The sequence below is a fragment of the Clinocottus analis genome, unplaced genomic scaffold, assembly GCF_023055335.1.
Source record: "Clinocottus analis isolate CAN_PGR_092001 unplaced genomic scaffold, fCliAna1.0.p SCAF_24, whole genome shotgun sequence".
Classification (NCBI taxonomy): domain Eukaryota; kingdom Metazoa; phylum Chordata; class Actinopteri; order Perciformes; family Cottidae; genus Clinocottus; species Clinocottus analis.
This window is the reverse complement of record NW_027175976.1, coordinates 7,343,734-7,363,995: the sequence shown is the minus strand read 5'-3', so window position 1 is coordinate 7,363,995 and position 20,262 is coordinate 7,343,734. Positions and strand designations below refer to the sequence as shown.

General features: G+C 48.0%; 2 protein-coding genes across 4 annotated transcripts in view; both read right to left on the bottom strand.

Moving 5' to 3' along the window:
- Positions 1–105: 105 nt before the first annotated feature.
- On the bottom strand, positions 106–7,122 carry LOC137794092 (epithelial cell-transforming sequence 2 oncogene-like). Its single transcript, XM_068590704.1, has 21 exons — positions 6,938–7,122; positions 6,240–6,352; positions 5,977–6,139; positions 5,629–5,884; positions 5,319–5,523; positions 4,986–5,112; positions 4,665–4,830; positions 4,067–4,195; positions 3,892–3,984; positions 3,554–3,760; positions 3,327–3,430; positions 3,080–3,247; positions 2,917–3,003; positions 2,593–2,702; positions 2,350–2,497; positions 2,192–2,265; positions 1,954–2,110; positions 1,813–1,878; positions 1,588–1,676; positions 992–1,164; positions 106–900 (listed from the first exon to the last, which is right to left on the bottom strand). The coding sequence occupies exons 1-21, from the start codon at positions 7,076–7,078 to the stop codon at positions 767–769; spliced, it is 2,910 nt and encodes a 969-aa protein (XP_068446805.1). The 5' UTR covers positions 7,079–7,122; the 3' UTR covers positions 106–766.
- Positions 7,123–7,432: 310 nt separating this feature from the next.
- ccdc28a (coiled-coil domain containing 28A) overlaps positions 7,433–20,262 on the bottom strand; it is a 142,844-nt gene continuing 130,014 nt past the window's right edge. The window contains exons 3-8 of one of the 3 annotated variants that reach the window (XM_068590520.1): positions 13,827–13,942; positions 9,644–9,836; positions 9,373–9,554; positions 9,046–9,200; positions 8,797–8,819; positions 7,433–8,675 (exon numbers count right to left, since the gene is read on the bottom strand). In XM_068590520.1, the coding sequence (XP_068446621.1) occupies positions 8,621–8,675; positions 8,797–8,819; positions 9,046–9,200; positions 9,373–9,554; positions 9,644–9,807 (579 nt within the window). In that variant the 5' untranslated portion in view covers positions 9,808–9,836; positions 13,827–13,942 and the 3' untranslated portion in view covers positions 7,433–8,620. Of the gene's footprint in view, positions 8,676–8,796; positions 8,820–9,045; positions 9,201–9,372; positions 9,555–9,643; positions 10,297–10,344; positions 10,452–13,826; positions 13,943–20,262 lie in introns of those variants that run through there. The other 2 variants (XM_068590521.1, XM_068590519.1) reach the window with 2 other exon arrangements.

Here is a 20,262-nt window from a genome sequence, read left to right as displayed (position 1 = left end):
CCTGGAATAAAAGAAACGTCTCTGATCTGATTATTAGAAAATGATTACCAGCAAAAAAAATAGGGAAAAGTTGTTTTATTAACACTGAAAACTTGGTATGTGAGTCATTTTGATATATAAGTGGTGCAATAAGAAACATTACACATGAATATGACATGATAATTCTATGGTTACATGATAGTTGATCATATTTATTACGATAAGACATTTAAAGGATTGTTTAAGGATCGCTAACGTTACTGGTTTAATGGTGATGACAATAGTATTAAATATTCTACATTTACAGTAGGTTGTGTAGAGAGTTTAACACAAAGCTGCTCAACACAAAAGACACAACAAAACAGGAAGGGCAACACAACACTAACGACTTTCTCATATAAAAAGCGAGAACTACGAGTTGAGCTTCAACGAGGACTGAAATAATGATTTAAATTTGAATCAGCAACAGGAGACGTACTGCCAAAGTATTCAACAGGATTGTGTTGAAGTATAAAAGTTTACATATTTTACGCATTCAGAATCAGGAAATGAAGGGACAGAAATGTAGATAACAAACAATGTGTTGCATCTTCATGCTATTCAAAAGCAAAATGTGACAAAATACTAAGCAAATGATAAACAAACACCACATGATGTCATGATTGTGACGGTACGAATCCTCTGATAATCTGAACTACAATCTGAATACTTTGAAAAAGGTGGAAGTGGGACACGGACACATTACGTCATGCGTGGTCGTAGAAATTAAAAGGCCAACCTCGTCTTGTCACGGGTGTCCCGTCAGAGCGGCGCTCGTGGCTGAACGCAGCACGCACAGGAAGTGCTCCCTCTCCTCGCCTCTTTCTGTGGCACAGACCCAAGAGCGACGCGGCCCCTCCAGGACAAAAGCGTGACGCACGTCTACAGAGGAAGGCAGAGATTATCCTTTAAACCTGTCAAAGAGCGATGCACAAAAAAAAAAAAAGGGCACACGTTGTGTTCTCCAACTCACAGCGCGTGTGTGTGATCTCTCTGGCGGCGAGGCCGGCGAGCGCCACGGAGGCCAGGAACGTGTGCGTGCTCTGGTGAGCCAGCGAGAACGGCGCGTGGCGCACGTTTCGCCGCGTCAGCACCAAGGCGTCGTTAAACAGGAACAGGCCCACGTCAGACACCTGCTCGAAAGTCCTGATCACACACACACACACACACACACACACACACACACACACACACACACACACACACACACACACACACACACAGAGCGGAAATAACGCCTGGATGGGATTCATAATCTGTTGCGATGGAATATCAAACATGCAGTATTTCACTGTGCAAAGTGTCCCGATGGGTGTGTCATTAGAAAGTGATACGCGAGTATGAATGATGGATTATAATAATGTACTTTACAAAAGGAAAATTCAAAATTGAGCAAACATTTAAACAGTAAATATAGCTTTCTCACAGAATTATTACATTTAGGCTGATTACTACGCTCAAAGTCAAAACCTTAGTGCAAAATACATCGGTTTGACAAGTACTCAAGGTTGGTTAATATTCATAAAACATCATCATGCATCTACTAAGTGAATATGAATCCTCACACACCTGAGCGAGTCAGGGATCTGTTCATCGGGACTCCTGAGCAAAGCAGCGTCCTGTGTTATTATCAGCTGCCTGTTTCCTTCACTGAGGCTCTACACACACACACAAACACACACACACACACAGACAGACAGACACACACCATATTAATATAACAATACTTCAAAATGTACATTTTCGATGTTGTTTTTGAGCGTGTGGGGTAAAAGGAGGCCGCTGTGTTTCTACCGGACAGCCTTGGATCATCTGCTGCGTTTCCTCCAACAGCTCGTCTCTCTCCGAGTTGCGCTTCAGCTGAAACAGAAGCGAACATCTGCGCGTTCACGACACTCGGGAATCGAAAGGCGCCGTCGGCTAAAAAGGTCCTACCTTCTGTATGAACTCCCTGAAGCCCAGCAGGGTGCCGAGGGCCGAGCGGAGGTGTGCGTGGTCGGGGTGTCCGCTGTGCGTGTGCAGAGACAAGGCCTGCAGCAGAGTCACGTACTCCTGGATTCTCCACACCGGACACAGCAGCAGCTCCTGCAGGCTGTAACAAAACACACTTCAATGAATGACTCGCCCTCTGGGTGGGGTGGGGACGATGGAGACGCGAGCATGTGATGTTCACCTCAGCATGTGCGTGGCGAGAGTCCTGTCCGCTCGCTTCAGGAACGCCCGAAACGGAGGCTTCGTCTCCCTGCACTGAGGCCGGACAACAAGGAAAGCTTTCTCAGACCGCCGTGCGCGCCGGAGCCGGTGTACGAGCGCCGCATTTGCTTCCCGTACCTTGTCGACGGTGCGGAGGGCGGTGGTGTAGTTGTTGAGGTAGTTGGTGTAGACTCGCAGTTTGGAGCACAGCTTTACAAGCACGTCTCCGACACACTGCTCCGCACCCCACTGCTGCAGCCGGGCTCGTAAATCCGCCTGAAACACCCTGCGGCAAACACACACACACACGTGTATCATGTTGTGTCCACACAGAGGGACGCAAACAAGTATGTGTGTGTGTGTGTGTGTGTGTGTGTGCACCTGTTGAGCTCCAGCATTTGTGTGACAGGGCTGAGGACAATGTGGATGTCGGCGTAGCTGAGGATGGCTCTGTTGGAGTTGAGAGCTGCTGTAAGAGGCTCCTGGTACACCTTCAGGAAGGACAGGTAGATAAAGAAAGACTGGGAATCTAATCCTGACAGATGTCTGCGTCTAAATGGACGGAAACATCTTTATAATTCCCCAAAACATTTGACAGCATTGGTGATAACTACATTTGAAACAATGGCCTCTCAGCATCTAAACATGTGATGGTCGCAACATTTCCTGTTGTTTGTTTTTTTCCTGTTATAGTCTCTTAGCTACCTTCTGCACAGCGCCCAGTCTCCCCAGGTAAAGACACTCGCTGTGGTGGAGCTCTCTGGCTGCAGCACCTCTCCAATCGAACAGCATCTGAAGACAGAGGATCGAGATGACGAGTGCTCCTCCAACCTATGCATGGAAAAGTTAAAATCACACACACACACACCTGTGGTAGCTCAGCTAACGGGCCGGTTCCTTTCTGTGAGCCGTGTGGTGCCAAAGAGAAATCCTCTGCTCCTTTGTTTCTCCCTCTTTTCCCTCCACTACTCTCTCCTGCCTCCTTCTCTTCGCTCCATCTTGTCAGGAAGACGGCAAGAAACTCCAGAGGCCTGGTCTGAAATGAAGAGACACACACTGTCATCCACAGGCGGCTTGTTCTTGTTGCATTGTGCACATGTATTAAACATTCCCACCTCTTCCTGTCTCGTGAGAGCCGTGAGTCCCTCGGTCAGAGCCTCATCGAGCTCTTTGGACACACAGAGCTCCTCGAGGCGGATCCTCTCCCACAGAAAATGACCTGTAAACATATGAATGGGTTCCTCGGGAGGTTTACGGGACGCCAGAGCGCGCCGGCGTTTGTTCAAACCTGCCATCGCTCCGGCTGTGTTCGCATCATCAACGCGTGTGAAAAAAAACCCACCCAGCGCCCGGCCCCCGGCCTGGAGGCCGACGCGACGTAGCTGCGGCCCCCGGCGGGCCCTCAGCTCCCCCAGAGCCTCCTCCATCCACTGGGCCTGTCGGCACCAGCCCAGCAGCGCAGCCTCGCGCACGAACCGCAGGGCCGGGGAGGCCGGCCGCTGCTCCGAGGGTCCGCCGCACACGCGGCCGTCAGACCACTCGCCCAGGACTGAGAGACGGGGGAAGGAGCAAACTGTACGTTGACACGACGCTCAGCAGTCGTGTTATGAAGCAGCAAGTTAAATCCAGCCGGCGTCTGGCTCGGATGGTGGCGTTTCAGTCGCGCTCGAGGTGACTCACTGTTCTGGAAACTTCCGGCGGCAAAACCCATCGGCGCCAGAACCTCCAGACCCGTCAGAGTAGAGAGAGTCTGCATGAGAGCTACTCCCGATGCTGAGGATGAGAGAGGGAGTGGAGGTTAGTGTGTGTGTGTGTGTGTGTGTGTGTGTGTGTCCCAACATCTGTGTCGACCTACCAGACGCAGCCAGCGGGGAGAAGATGTCAATCCCTCCTCCTTCCTCAGTCGGTGCCACCCAGCCGCACAGCTTTTCCCAGAATTCCCTGTGGTCGGGGTTCAGTAGAGTCCTCTCTGACAGGCTACACCCTGAAGGGCCAGAAGAAGAACATTTGTGGACATAAAAAAACAAAAACTTACGTTAACAGCAACTTGCATTGCCACCTTTCATGGGCACTAAAAAATATACATCATATTTTGTTAAATATGCTCCAGAATGGCAACTTCAAAGGCAAAAAGCATCACTGTGACCGAGAGTTATGTTTTATGTTAGTCTTCACATGTATCTCTGTCTCTTACCTTTAGTAAATAAAAAGGTGAAAGAAGATGAAAACCAGGGCTAACGTAAAGTCATGCAAGATTTATGATGATTAGCCCTGGGCAAAGGGACCAGGAAAGGTACTATAATCATAAAATATGCCATGAAATGTTTTTCCCAGATGTGCTTCACAGCGTCCTGAGAGATAAACCTGGAGCACAGGACGCCGAGCTTGGACAGGAAGTAACCCCCCCGGCAGTGTTTCCACACATTACGATACGCAGGATTATTAATTCTCACCGTGGAGCAGATGGATTTCCTCCGTTCCTCCTGGAGCTAGCAGGCCCAGCCTCTCAGCTCTCTGCCCAGAAACCGTCCTCTCCACCTGGGCTAACAGAGCCGACAGACTCCCCCTGTGGTCGTACAGAACCGCAACCACTCCATCCTTCACGCCGCTCAGCACCAGCTGGGTGGAGCAGAGCGAGGAAGAAAAAGAGCAGACGCGGCGAAATATGAGGCGCTAACCTTCACGACGGGCCTTTTTTCTCTTACGCTCTTTATCGCTGCTTTATTCTCGTACTAGATGCTGATTGAAGCCTCTTCCTGTGTTTGTTTTTGTACCTCATAGGCAGGAATTCTGCTGGAGATCAGCAGTAGCAGGGCAAGAGGGGTCACGGGGGCGGTGTGTGACGGCGGAGGCCCGCTGGTGAAGGAGGACAGCGCTCCTCTGGCTTTGCTCAGCCGTTCACTGAAAGAAGGAGACGGAGGCTGCAGGCTCACGCTCACGTCACTGAACTTTAGCGCAAAAATAACAAACGCTCTCAAAAGGGACCATTCTCGCTGGACAGATTTTGAAGTTCCAAAAACAGGATTAATCACAGAGCGCTGACGTTGGGGTTGCGTTATATTATGAAATGTATTGCGTCATGAAGCGCTGATGAGTGAATGTGTCACCTGCTGGCACCGGACGCCTGGACTCTCTCCACGGGCCCAGAGCTGAGCCCGCCGTCCAGGCTGAGACAGACGCTGGGAGACCCAGCAGTCCTCGGAGGCCAGGAGAGAGAGGGCCAAGAGCTGAATGTTATTCCAGTCCCTCCACCTCTGGCTCCTTGCGGCTTTGTGTAGCTGCCCCAGACCTTCCTGGTCCTCATGGAGAGCTCTGCAAACATCACAGATGGAAGCGCTGGCCTCTGAGTACGAGTGAGGTCGGGACAGGAGAGCAAACAGAGCTTTCTTGTGACGCTTTTTCTTTTTTTCGACTCACGCTTCTCCTCCTGGAGTTTGTCTCGGATCGTCTGTCTGATCCTCCTCTCCTTCCTCCTCTCCTCCTCCTCCTCCGTCATCCCGGCGCTCGGCCGGTTGAGGGTCCCGTACCGCTCGGCCGCCTCCCTCGGGGTGAGCCGGTCCAGCGTGGCGACGCAGGAGACGTAGTGGCTCTTCCACGCTCCGGACTCCTTCTCCCCGGGAGCGTAGGGGAGGAACCAGCCTCTTGAGACGCAGCGGCCGGCCCAGAGGCAGTCCTTGATGAGCGCGGGGGGGGGGGGGGGGGGGGGGAAACGTCTTAACGCGAGCGCAGGCAACCGCCGTCAACGTCGAATGTCTCGCCTCTCACCTGCTCGGCGAGGACCCTCCAGTGCCAGCTGACTTGGGCAGCGGAGCTGAGGTCGCGAGGGGACAGGAAGGACATCACGTACAGGGACAGGAAGCGGGGCAGCACCGACGTGAAGTCCACGTGCGTCACAGGAACCGTCTCCATCAGCAAATCCTTGCAGTACCTGACAAAAAGAAAAAGGTGATTCCAATAACCTTGGTATTAAGTAGTATACCAACACGTGTAACGACACAACTACACAAACAACGGAGAGAAAAGCCTACTTGAGCTGTGACTTGCCGCAGCGGGCGAGCAGAGAGTGCAGCAGGTGTTTCCTCTGTCCGTCGGTCCACAGGTCAAACCAGTGCAGCACGAGGTTCGTCCTCTCCTCAAACAACTGGGAGGAAATGGGAAAAGGACATCAACACACTTCATACGGTCGGTGAAGAAGGCGTGGAAGGTGCACCTCGTTGCATGAGAGTCAGAACACTGACAAACGTAGTAAGACTGATGTGTAATAACGACTGAAAGCTACAATATGTATTGTATGTATTGTATGTAACAAGACACCAAGATGGTTGCATCATATGCAGGTCAACAAAGGAAGGAAATGCCCATAAAAATAAATGGATGCAGTGTTATTGATGTTAGTTTTTGTAAATGTTCCATATATCTATAAAAAATAAAAACATGACTCCTAAAATTCACTCTTAATGCAGTTCAGTTGATATGTTCTTTGTACTGTATGCATTGACGCCTAAAACCACCTCTGCACACGGTCCACAATGAAAGGATTTAAAAGAAACCGTGTGCACCTGTTTGCAATCATGCTAATTGTCCAACTCCACGGTTTCATTTCGTTACAACGGAGAAAGTGAACCTGGCTGCAAATGACCGCCACCTGGTGGCCACTCATAAAAACACATCGACTTGAATAAAAGTGCATCTGTGGCCCTCGGGCTCGCTCGGTTTCGGGTCTGACCTGCAGGTTGCTGGTCCGGTGGTTCAGGGGGGTCCACGTGCTGAGGCGGGTCCCGCCGCGGCCCCGCTGCGCGTCATGGTCCGTCCCGCCGAGCTGCCACCGCTTCACCGAGTGAGGGGTCGACGTCACGGCCGTCTCCATGCTGCTCTCACGCAGATGAAAACCCGCCTGGCCTTTTTTTTTTCATCCGGTAACTCACCACTAATGACGCAGAGCAGCCCGCTGCGCAGTCTCCTTAGAGACGCATCAACAGGAGGATGTGCACATTCCTTCAGAGGCTGCCTCCTCCTGCACATTAATAAGTAACACAAGCAAACAACCCGACTGAAAATATATATAAATAAATAATCACATTACGAGAGCTGAGCTGACGAGTCAGTCTGGAATATGATGGAAACATTTATAATATGGTGCAATTGTTTAATACATGCATGAATTAAAATATGTCCTGACCCCCTCACAGAAACCTGAAAGCTCTACTACAATGTTAATATCTGCAGTGTGTGTGGAGCTTCAATAAAATGCCTGCTAATATTGTTTCTTTTAAAAGCCGTAGCTCAGGAGAACACATTTATTAGGTCAATAAAAACACAACCACCAAACACTTTAAATAGTAAAACACTTCAGAGATAACACCGCATCCCCCAAACGACACGGCTTGAAATAAGAAGTGACACATATAGGATTTACAATCAAAGCAGCATCAAATGGTCATATATTATATTAATAGAGAACCTGCTATATGCAAGTCTCTTCAAAAGGTTAGAACCAGCAAGGCAGAACATTATGAAACCAAAAGTTTAAGGCATGTTTGTGATGACAACATTTGGATAATTGGGTATTTTCAAGCGTCAAAGTGATGATGTGCAGGGTGTTGAGCATGGATATGTGTAAATATATATTCAACACTGAACGTGGTGTCGGAGCTGATGTCAGGCCATACGTATATATGTATGTATTATGACAAGATATGCTTATTTTCTGACTCTGATTTCTAGAGTTAACTATAATTTATGTCATAATTTATTGTCTCTAAAATAAGATATATAATTGGGATTTAAGCAATATGTAGAGAAACAGTTATAAATATTTCTCCATCTATACTTTGATATGTTCAGCTCTAGGTCTTTAGCTTGTGTGGCAACAATTAAGACAAAGTGCAACAGAGTGAGTTCATACATCTGAGAATCGCTAAGGGAGCTTAACATCAGTTCACGTCCAACAACACTGATGAAAAACACTGAAGATGTCGTCTCAAGAACTTCTGGGTTATTAATCAACGGCTTTTTAGCGATGTATTGCAGATGTACACGTTTAGAAATGAGTGAACCGACTACAATTTGCCTTGAAACAGGCGGTGACAGGGATGCACCGACGCCCGCGTTGAGAGGAAAGAGAAAACACTGCATCGGATTTATCAGAAGAAATTGAATCTCAGGAGGTTATTTCCTGTCATCCTGCTGCTTAGTATTTTCTAGGCAGTGAAGAAAAAGGCTGTCGGTGCATCCCTGTTGCGTGACATCTTTCAGGAGATCCATCCTGCTGGGCAGGCGGGGAACGCTGGTGAACGGCTACAATACTTAAAGAGAAATAGTGCCTGGAGCTTCCTTCAACTCCACCTTCTCAGTTGCGGCCCCTCCAGGTGACACGGGTCTGGGTCAGACGGGGCGGAGAGGACACAAATCACATGCTGGCAGTCCTGGGGATCTCTTGGGAGTCGGCCAGATTCAGTTTCTGACTGGAGGAGCAAAGTGAAGGAAAAACAGCCAAAAATCTGACTTTTTTTTTTTTTTTACTTTAATTTAATTCAGAAAGCATTTTAGGATTGACATGATGCATGTTAAATATAAAAAGGATACATTGACGAACTCAGCTCCTCAAGCTGTGGAGAGAAAGAACATTTAGATTTTGTTACACACGTCCGCAACTTCTTGATCCTGTTCGCCGTGCATTGAGCGTCCAACTAATCTCTTTAAGAGTTTAACACTTGTAAGCAGCTAAGTCCTAGCTGGGATGTCGAGCAGCTACACCACATCGATTAACTCCCTTATGAAGTGCATGCGACAGCACAATGAGCCCAATGTGTTTCAGGACTAAATGGGGCTTACGTTCAGGAGTAATTTGTCCATGTTGGTGTCGCAGGCTACTTTCTTCTGGTCCTCGGGCATTTCGTCCACCTCGCTGTGGAGGTCAAAGTGCAAATGGGCCAGCTTCTCCTGCATCTCTCTCACCTGCTCCATCTGGCCAATGGAGCACTCGTTGCCTGACACAGAGAGAGGGGGGGAGGGACTTTAGTAGGTGATTACACAACAGTTGACATTTAGTGTATGCTGTCATATGCGTCTGTGGAGTTGCACAGGGTTGTTTTCATCCTAATACACACAAGGGATCATATGTTTTCTGCAGGGGAAAAGTCCTCCTGAAGTCCAAATTACCAAACGCTTGTAGTTTCCCTGAGTGGAAGTCGTTGAGGAGACTGAGCAGGCCGTTCTCCATCTCCTGTACATCCGACACATCAGTCAGAAAGGAGTGCTGGATGATGGGAGCTGCCTGGCCCTGGTTCTGACTCTGTCTCCCACCCAAACCCATATGATGCCTGGGTTTGTCTCTCACTCCCCTGGAAAAGACAGATAATACATAGAAATGAGCAGAGGAACGTAAAACGATCATATGCAAATACTATGAGTAAAATAACCACACTGCTACCTCCTATTTTTGTTCTTTTGGCTGGAGTGAGTCCCCGCGTTATGGCCGGAGCCGACGTGTCGTCCCCCGGTGGGAGCGTTGCTCTTCCGGCCAGAGCCACCGGTCGGGGCCGCTGTGTTGGTGGTGGTCCTGGGACTCTTTCTCTTTAGCTTCCGCTCCTCCATAACTTCATGTTACGGGGCTGTCCGGTGAGCTGGATAAAAGGGTAACAACCAGGCACCGTCACGTAATGCTGAACCCTGCAGCCGACCAGGCAGAAACAGCTTCCCCGACAGGTATTTCGGTGACCAGGTTGCTGTTAGCTTGTCGGCTAGCTAGTCGGCTGACAGATTGCCTGTTTAGGTTAAAATACACAAAATATAAGCCGAATGACGCATTCAATCACACTTGCTACGGGGTGTATAGTTTGTCGTGTGTGGTAGCACCAGGTCGTCCTCACGAGTCAAACACTTGTTGAAACGTAGATAATGCGGATGTAGCCCGCAGGCTGGTTAGCGCTACTGTAAACTCTGAAAACTTCCTGTTTTGATCACGGCCGGATTCCAAATGTCGACGTCTTCACCACTACGTTACGGACTAAAGTAAAGCATCACCCAATCTCACTCGACTCATTAATAAAACTACAATATTACTGACTGATGGAACAGAAAAAGAATTTATGCTGCGTAAGAAAAGACCACCGTATGTTGAAAGTTGCTCACCTCCTCTGCGTTGTACCTCACAGAGGTCGCACTGCTACGAATTGGAACTGGACCCAAGTCGGCCGTATTCCATCACAGTCATGCTGAATACTTGGGAAACAATACTCCGTTATAATATTATTATTAACACGAGGATATTTTTTTATAATTCGCCCAAGTATTTTAAGCATTTAAAATTAATTTTTCGAAAAATAAGCATAACATAAACAAATTTAAAACTGCTAAAGTATTCCTCTTTCTTACACTTTCACAAGACATTGTTTTAAATTGTATTTTTTCTTTGTGTGTGTCCACATATCTTTTTTATTTATTTAATGTGAATACGGTTAAATGTATAAGTATATAGTATTTCTAGTAGTCATAACTCTGTTGTGTTGTTATTTTTTACTATCCCGAGCCAGACATAAGTTCTTTATGTCTTCTTTTTCCTCTCTTAACATACACGGAGATGCAGTTTCAGTAAATAACCACAAGGGGGAGACAAGTGAACATCCAATATTGATCCCCCTCTCTCTCTTCTTAATTAATGAAGTATTAATAGTTGATAAACATGCTGACAAGACTTTGTACATTTTAATTAACCGTGTATGATTTCATAAACCAAAAACATATTCAAAGCGTTGATTTATTGAATTCCAGAAAACTATTCAAGCCTTTATTAGTGTACACCAAATATTTTGATCCACTGAATGAGGACTAAAGTGTGTTTTGAGGTCTGCAGGTGATGCTATTCCAGTCACAGTCTTGAATAGCTGCACAAATAGCTGATTTTATGCATGTTGACCGAAGATATTTCTCATTTTCCGTGTTTGGAGTCCTATTGCTTGTGTCTGGTATTTCCAAGATGGCCTTTACAAGTCACCACAACGCATTAAGAAGCATCAGATGAATGCGTGATCCCTCACAGAAATTCATTTTAATTTGCAGATAAAAGCTCTAACTTCCTTTTGAGTGCTCAAGAACAAAGGTTTCTTCAAAAATATTCCATTCCAGTATATATATATATATATATATATATATATATATATATATATATATATATATATATATATATATATATATATATATATATATACTTAAAAGTCATGCTTCTGTCACTGCCTAAATTCCTACAAAAATGAAGGAAATAGGAACTAATGTGAACCCTCTTTTTTTCACATGAATGTTTCACACTCACATTCCTGATGAAGCACATTACCTTTTTTTTTTTAAATTTCCAAATAAACTACAATTTTGGTAGTTGATGTCTAATTCATAAAACATTGATGTTATGGAACAATTTGATGTTTCTAGAGTTTAAATCGGACGACGGCAGTGCCTTGAACACACCTTATGAAGTTAAATAGGAAGGGGAAAAAAATATGTGAATGAAATATAAAGTACAATATTAATGTATTGTAGGATTTCTTCTGGACATACACCTGGCACAGCGTACTTGTGATGCTCTTTGGTTAATCTACTTCCATCTCCACGTGAGCTGCAGTATTTGCAGCCATTACCTTTTTTTAGGACAGAATCGTGACCAATGAACGATCTAAAAAGTGGAGAGAAAAAAAAAGGAAAATGGAAAAATTCCCTGAATTCTTGTAAAAGTTCCAGAGTTTTTTGGGAGAAACTGTGTAAAATGGACTCCGGTGCTGCCAGAGTTCTCTCCCTCCCTCCCTCCCTCCCTCCCTCTCTCCTCCCTCCCTCTCTCCTCCCTCCCTCCCTCCTTCCCTCCCTCCTCTCCTCTTCCTGCTTTGCGAGCTCATGTGTGTGTTTGAGTACTTGCGGCGTGTGACAGTAGCTGAGTGAGGTGACCCAGGATAAAATGTTACAGATGAACACATTTAGACTGCCGCGTCCACACAGCCATTAACTTAGTGGATACACACACACACACACACACACACACACACACAAACACCTATCTCTGGTCTGTAATTGCCGTGTAGGTGCTGTTTGCAGAGCTACTAGTTATTATGCATGGGCTTGTAAACGAATGACAACTCGTTTAATTACACACCGCGTCTTGCTGCTAATTCTTAGTTACCTGCGTCTCTAATGCAGCATTATTACCGCAGCATTTCGAACAAACTTAAAGACACTATAATCTGGGGAACAAAAGTTATCTGAATACATGAAACAGAAAGCAACAGAAGACAAGCAGTGGAGATGATCTGCATGTGATAAGACTTCTCTTTTTGCCTGTCATGAATGATGTCATTATTTCACACCGATATTAAATCTCGTATTTTCATCTTTTGAGTCTTTCTCCCTGCGGACTTGACCCACAAATGAAATGTTCAAGTTGCATCAATCGGAGAGTAGAAGCTTGAAGGCCGCTCCATTGTTTCTATTCATGTGTTCCTCGTGCGTCCCTGTTCGATACTGCACATCCCCCCCGCGTGCAGGACTCTCCGGGGACTTGGAAAGGAGACACTGGGCGTGTGCGCAGCTCTATTGAGAATCAGGGTTACAGGTGTGTGTGTGTGTGTGTGTGTGTGTGTGTTTTCATCTCAGCAGCTGTGACCCAGAATAAGACGTGTTCATATCCCCTCATGTTCCTCTCATAAGTTGAAGTGAGTGTTTCCTATGAAGAAGGACCGCAGTCTGCTGTGTGAGCACATGGGCCGTGTGTCTTGTCCTCCATCTGCCCCCCCCCCCCCCCTCCCCCCCTGTGTGAGGACAAGGAGCGAGGGACACATTCACATGCACCGAGTGGACTGGCAGAGATGGATGGGGGAGGCGGGTTTCGTCCGCTTGACTGGCTGCGGTAGAAAACATCACTGAAAGTAATTTAGATGAGCGATTTCACATGTGTTGCACTGCATTTAACGTTTAATTCGCTCACACACACCGGACCAGGACCCGGTCCGCGTGGCTTGCGTTACCGCTTCGTGACGGAGACGCACACAGATGCTAATATGTTACAGTTGACGGAGCTGAAGGGACATCACGGCCGCCTCTTTACATTTAAAATGTCCCCATCGGGGGATTGAGCACGCGTGCTGTGCTCTGCCAGGCCGCCTCTCCTTCCAATTCATTTTAAACGAGCTTCAGACAGGTGACACATCCCATTTGAGTCGCCTTGATTTGTATGCGAAACTGACAAAAAAAAAAAAAACACCTTCAATGTTCTTTGTTTGCTCGTTTGTGGCGAGGAAGAGTCGACGCCTCGAAATCCACCTGGATTTCAAGCGTCTTCCGCTAAATCCCCGTCTCTCTGTAGATGTTGGAGCTCCCCTCGAGCGCGGCAACAAAAGTCTCAGCGTCTTCATCCGATGTTCGCAGCCGGCTGCCAAAGCCGCCGGCCGCCTGAGAGGAATCGAACTTTAAGTGGGAACTGAACACGGTTTAAAGGGACTCTCCGTATCCTCGTATCTCCTCTTCAACTTTCGGCCCCCATCGCATCCAATTCCCCGTCTCCTCCTTCCTCCTCTTCCTCCTCCTCCTCCTCCTCCCCCCTTTCTCCCTGTCGCCTCTTCCTGTCCTCCACTCACCGCTCTGTAGAGGGTCCAAGTGACATTTGGCTGTCCCCTGCCTCGAGGGGGTCCAGGAGATGCAGACGTTTTTGGCAGGCGGGCACAGGGACGCCTAGGGGTCCTGACGGGGACTCCTGGACCAGGAAGAGAAAAAAAGTACACATCACAAAATGCACCCGCAGTCAGAAACACACATACGCGCTCGGGCTGCGCATGCGTAAGCAAACAATTGCACAGACAGTGGAGAGCACACACACACAGACACACACGCACACACACGCACGCTGACACACGTGCAGCTCCCAATCAATGAGTAAGAATACATGTGAGGAGGCGAGGGAAGCTGCCCCCATGGAGAAGTTTGTGGAACGGTGCTTAAACTGGGCTTTGAATAGCTTCAGTGTGACTGGCTGGCTTCATTCCCCGTCCTCCCAACTTTTTTTTTATTTTTTATTATTTATTACCGCTTTTCACTCCGGGAATCAAATCAGATGCGAGCGCGGAGAAAATTCAGACGGCACAATCAAATAACAAACCAGACGGACGCCTGCGTCCGACTTGTCGAACGCGAACGCCGCGTCCCGAATCCCCCGAACTGAGCTCCCGTCAGTCGGGAAAACGGTGCGAGCGTTCAGTACAAAGACGGCACGACGGATCAGAGGGGGCGAGCGGGAGCTTCTGTACGCCGGCCTCTTCTCTGACTGCGGCCGCTTTCGAGCACCGGACACGTCCCGAGTGACGCAGGCTGACGAGCTCGGCCGTAATGACCTGGTGGCGAGCAGATGTTTCGCGCCATTGTCGTGGCCGAAAGGGAGGGGCGGATGGATGGACGGAGGGGTCGCGGGGAGAGGGAGGCGCAGCAAAGGGGCCCCGCCGGCTCTCCTCGCCCAAAAAAAACCAACAACCCCCTGCACGCACACGCGCACGCAAAGACACAACGACCGGACGCCAGTTCAGCCGATCTTTTATTCATCTCTTTCAATCCATTAACAAACCAACCCTTTTATATTTGCACCTTGAGTGTTGATAGGTGATAATAATTCTTTGTGTGCGTGTGTGTGTGTGTGTGTGTGTGTGTGTGTGTGTGTGTGTGTGTGTGTGTGTGTGTGTGTGTGTGCGGGGTGCAGCCTTCCCACTGAGGCAGAACAAAGTAGCATAATAACTCAGACACTGAGCTGACCCTTTCTGCTGCTCTGGAGCTGCGTGTGTGTGTCAGCATGTATGTGCATCCTCGTGTGTCTATTTGAATACGACGGCTTGCACTCAGCCGACTGTGTGTGTGTGTGTGTGTGTGTGTGTGTGCATGTGTGTATCCCTATGTATGAGTGTATCCTGTGTGCTCAAATAGCTGATCCCTTCCAGGGGTGAATTGTTATGGATGCTGTTCTGTTGAAATTACTGTTATTTGTTTCCTTTAAAACAAGCTAATTGCAGCATAGCAGATTGCTCTGTGTGTGTGTGTGTGTGTGTGTGTGTGTGTGTGTGTGTGTGTGTGTGTATTCATGTATGCGTCAATTTGTTTGCTTCCTTGTTTATTGTTTGTTTGTGTCGCATTGCAGACCCCTCCAATGTCTTTAGCGTGGACACATTTTCACTCCGGCGTTAAAACTCATTGTGCTGCAGCTGTTGGCCAGTAATTTGACTTTTTAGCCAATTTTTTTCTTTTTTTTTTTTTTTTTACTCTCGGCTAAACTCAATAATAAAACAAAACAACAAAAAAAAAAAGGACAGGAAATTATCTGCACATAAATTGTATGACAAACAATGAATCTCATCCAGTGAAAAGGATCAATTAACTCTTTGGTGTTTTCTTGTTCTTAGAGAACGAGGGAAACGGCCGGCTGCTATCGCTAAGTGCTGCGAGCTCTTGCAGGTCTTTTCTAGTACGTGCTAATACACTCTTATTAATATACCACAGCCATTACGCTCAACATGCATCAGTTCATTCACCCAAGAAAAGACTATTGTAATGGTATCCGAGCCTGCATTTGGGTTTTATCTATATTTCTCTATTTCTGCCTCCACCTCACTCATTATAGTGAAGATGCATTGAATTTAGTTTAAATGGCTCATAAATGCTATTATAGTCTTACTATAGTTTGATTTTTGGGAATAACTCCAAAGATAAGCTCGTGCTCTGAATCCTCTCTGGTATTTGACATGTCGTTGGAGATATTTTTCAATCCAGCGAGGAAAATTGGAGTTCTTATTTACTTTTAAAGGGGAAAAAATATCCATTTTCATAAGTGTGTGTGTGTGTGTGTGTGTGTGTGTGTGTCGACACGGCCTGAGAGTCTGACGCTCGGTGAGGACGGACGCGTCTCAACATGCCGCTGTTCACCGTGTGCATCGTCCTGACTTAGCCTGCTAGCATGCTAACCTCCGCTCATCTGGCTCATGGGAATGCTAACGGTTTGGCTCAGTATTGGACAAACCCGACGATGGCACCTCGTGAAAAGTCGTAAAGTTGATCAGGTTTTTGTGCCCGGATCCACACTGAAACACCTTGATGCCGTTATAAAACGATGATCCGGTCTTTTTTGCTACACACACACTATCCCAATCACAAGGAGGTCGACGATTTCTAATGCAGGAAGAAAAGGATCCCGTAATGAGCACGAGGCGAAAGCAAACCTGTATAGAGAAACCAAAAGAAACCCCTCGTGTCTGCAATGCAACCACTGTGACGTGAAATATAGTCCAGCAGATTGAGTGTGTACGCATGCAAGTGCTGGGAGGAAGAGGAAGAGGAAGAGGAGCAGGCTGGTGTTGAGCGGGTTAAGTGTGTGTCAGTGTTAAGTGGGACATCTCAGACAGACAGGCCATCCTCTCACAAGCCCCCTTGTTTGCCAAGCAGGTGAGCCGGTGTCTCTTTATCTGTTCCTCTCTCCTACACACACACACACACACACACAACCACACACACACACACACACCTCTGCCAGCTCCTTCACGCCCCCCCCGTGCCAGGTACGTCTACGTCCTCGTCTTTGTGTGCGAAATGAAAGCGCGGCAGATCTGACGAGGAAGAAAATACACACATGCAGGCGGCATTCTCACGGGTGGGGGGGGCGAGAGAGGAGGGGACGGGCGGAGGAGAGAGAGGGGAGAGGAAGAGGTGGCCTCGCCTTCCCTCTCATCCCTCAATCCAACACTTCTCCTCCTTTCGTTTGCTTCCACTCGTTCGTCAGTTCTTTTCCGTTTCGTGCCGTTCCATGTGCCGCCTCGCTCTGTCTGTCTGTCTCTGCCGCCGCTCTTCTCCCGTCCTCCCTTTCTTTGCGCTCCATCCTCTCTCTCCCCCATCGCACAGCGTTCCCTTTCTTTCCCATCCATCCCCTCTTCCTCCTCCTCGCCTCGTTCCAGTTTTCCAAGTGCTTGGACGGGGAGCTCGCTGCTCCGGTCACTGCTCGGGGAGTACGGCGAGCTGAAGTCGGCTCGCCGTCGAAGAACATCAGACGCCGCGCTCGCGCGCCGCCCACTCGAACAGACGAACAGAAGCCGAGGCCCTTTCTCTTGCTCCAATTTCAATTGTGTCTTGTTTGCTACCTGCGTATGTCTCTACCTTCTCCAGATCCCAAAGCTTATCTGTCCACGCAGCCCAGAAAGCATTACGAGAACTGGTCCGACATCATACGTGTCGGCACACCGAGCGCTCAGAGATAAGCTCCCTCGCTCCTATCTCTATCGGCGACTGCGCTCTCCGGGCCAAGTTCAGCTCCACAGAAGTCTGGAGTCCAGACCCGCGGACGAGCAGCCGCTCTGTCATTCTTGCATCAGTTGGAAAAGTTATGCCGGCCTCGAGGGAAGGAGGGGAACGGAAGATTTGTGAAGTGGCACACGGCCGAGGATGGGCTTTGTGGGGGCCTGAACTGGGGCCCGGTTTCAACCGGTACCGGCACGTTTTACACGGCTTCTCTTTTGCCGAAACGCGCCGCTAAGTCAAGTTAACGTGCAAAAGTGAAGTGCTTTTATCATCGGGACGAGAGATCAAGCAGCGCTGACGGCACACAGGCCCCTTCTCGGGGTCAAGCAATCACACTGTGGCAAACACAACAACTCGGAAAAGTCGTACAAATTATGAAATGTAGAAATAAATCTCCAAACACAAATTAACATCTTCACCAACTCCAACCGAGTTGTGCCCCCTCTTCCTCCTCGCCCTATTTACCCTCAACATCCTCTCCCTCTTTGTTTTTGTCACCGTCCTCATCCTCCCCATCCCTCCTTCTATAATTCATCCTCATCATCACCTTCATCGTTGCATATTGATTTTGTCGTCGCTCTCCGGGCGCGCGCTGACCTTTCATATGAGGTGCTCGTTCTTCAAGACTTCAAGAGGTGAGAACGATTGATGTCTAATCTTTGATATCCTCTGAAGATGTGTGGTTGTCAGTGTGCGTGTGTGTGTGTGTGTGTGTGTGTGTGTGTGTGTGTGTGTGTGTGTGTGTGTGTGTGTGTGTGGGCTGGTTGCTTAGGACCACCTACAGTTAAGGAACCAAAGGTCCTCAGGGTATTAGAGCAGGAGATCAGGGAGTCAGCTCACGCACACAAAGCACATAAACACACACACACACACACACACACACAAACACACACACGGGTGTCTCAGCGACCTCTTGGGGAGTTCAGTGGCAAGGCGTGGTGTGAGTAGTCGTTTGAACCGGCAGATCTTAAAGATCACACACACACACACACACACACACACACACACACACTGAGAACCACACACACACACTCACACTGACAACCACACACACAGCTTACTGCTCAAAGAAGGGAACAGTTGAACCTTTTTTGGGGGGGTCTGACGAGTGAAAGGGAAGCGAGGGAAACGAGAAGAGAGGATGATCACAGTGATGAGGAGGAAGAGCTGAGAAAGAAGAGGAGGGACACGGGGTTGGGAAGAGACGCCGGCGTCCAGCACACTGACACCCGACATATGCATGAGCCTCGGAGCTTGATGCAGGTATGTAAAAGAGATGAAGAAAGCGGGAGGGAGAGGAAGAAGAAGAGGGGAGAGATGAAGGAAAAGAGAGAAGTCTTTAATGTGCGTGGGTCTTGTAAGGTCAGACGGGGGCTGGAGGGGGGAGGGGGGAAAGGTTACAGGAAAGGTTACCATTATTTATTTAATCACTGATCCCTCACACACACGTTCCCTCTCACATACACACCTATTATCCCCCGCACACACACACACACACACACACACACACACACACACACGAGCGTAACGGCTTAATCTTCTGTCAGATTAAAGAAATATATAAAACATGACGCGGATGGAAGCGCGTCAGCGTCTCATACGGGACGAGAGGACGCACAAAACTTTTTGGGTACACACACTCGTGTTCCCTTCAGGGGGAATATCTTGACTTTGGAACATTTGCATTCATCTAATACTTTAGTTTATGACCAAAAGCCGGCAGAAATAATTCAATTCATCTGGGCTTTGTGTCTTTTTGAGCACAAAATTAGCTGTAAAAGTAAAAATGTGCTGTTGATTATCTTTGTTTTTCTGCTTTAAACGCATGTGTGTGTTGAGATGAAGCTCTTATTATGATCATCACATACAAGTCGAGGTTGGACGCACACTTTAAAGGTGTGAACACTTCCATACGCGAGTATGCTGCGTGTTGTTCGCTGTAATTCACGGGGTTATGGGAATTATCAGCACATTTGCATGTTGTCTTTGACCATTCTTGTTTTTGGCCGTGAGGACATTGGGATTGTTTCCTGTGCGGCCAACAGTGGCCTTTAAAGGCTTTTGTTCTACAAAAAAAACCTGACATATTGAGGACATTTGGGAGATTCCAACACAAACATTGTCTCTATTTCACACATCCAAAAAAAAAAGTTATTTTTTTCAGATTAATATTGATACCAGACAGAGCTTTTCCCTGCGATGTATTTGCATTAACTGTATTTGTTCTTTCACACCTCGCTAAGCTTTGCCAAGCGCAAACTTTGTTGGACAACTGCGAGGAAACCGCCACCGCCGTTCCCCACAACTGCATTTTGTGAACTTTCCAAGGTATTTTTGGCCCAATTCCCCATTGTGTGTCTCGCCCGCGCCGCCGCTGACAGGCGCGCCGGGTTTCCTGGAACGCGTAAAAAGAGGCGCGGGAAGACTAAAGAGAATAGCAGAGCGCTCCACCATCGCCCGCATGCAAAAAGAAACGCTCATGAAATATGGACGGCTTTTTTCGGAATAGCCCGTGTAATTAATGTTAGCGTTGAAACAACACGTCAAGCCCTGCTGTCACGCCGCGCACGCGTCTTATCCGGATGGAGGCAGCGGGGTCGCGGGGCAGGTGGACGGGTAAAAAAAAAAAAAAAAAAAGGATGACGAGAGGATGAAAGTGCCGCTCTCTGTTGTGCCCCCCCCCCCCCCCCCCACCCGCTGCCTTCTGTGGCGGAGAATGCCCCGAGGCCAGATTCAACAGAGGGAAGAGAC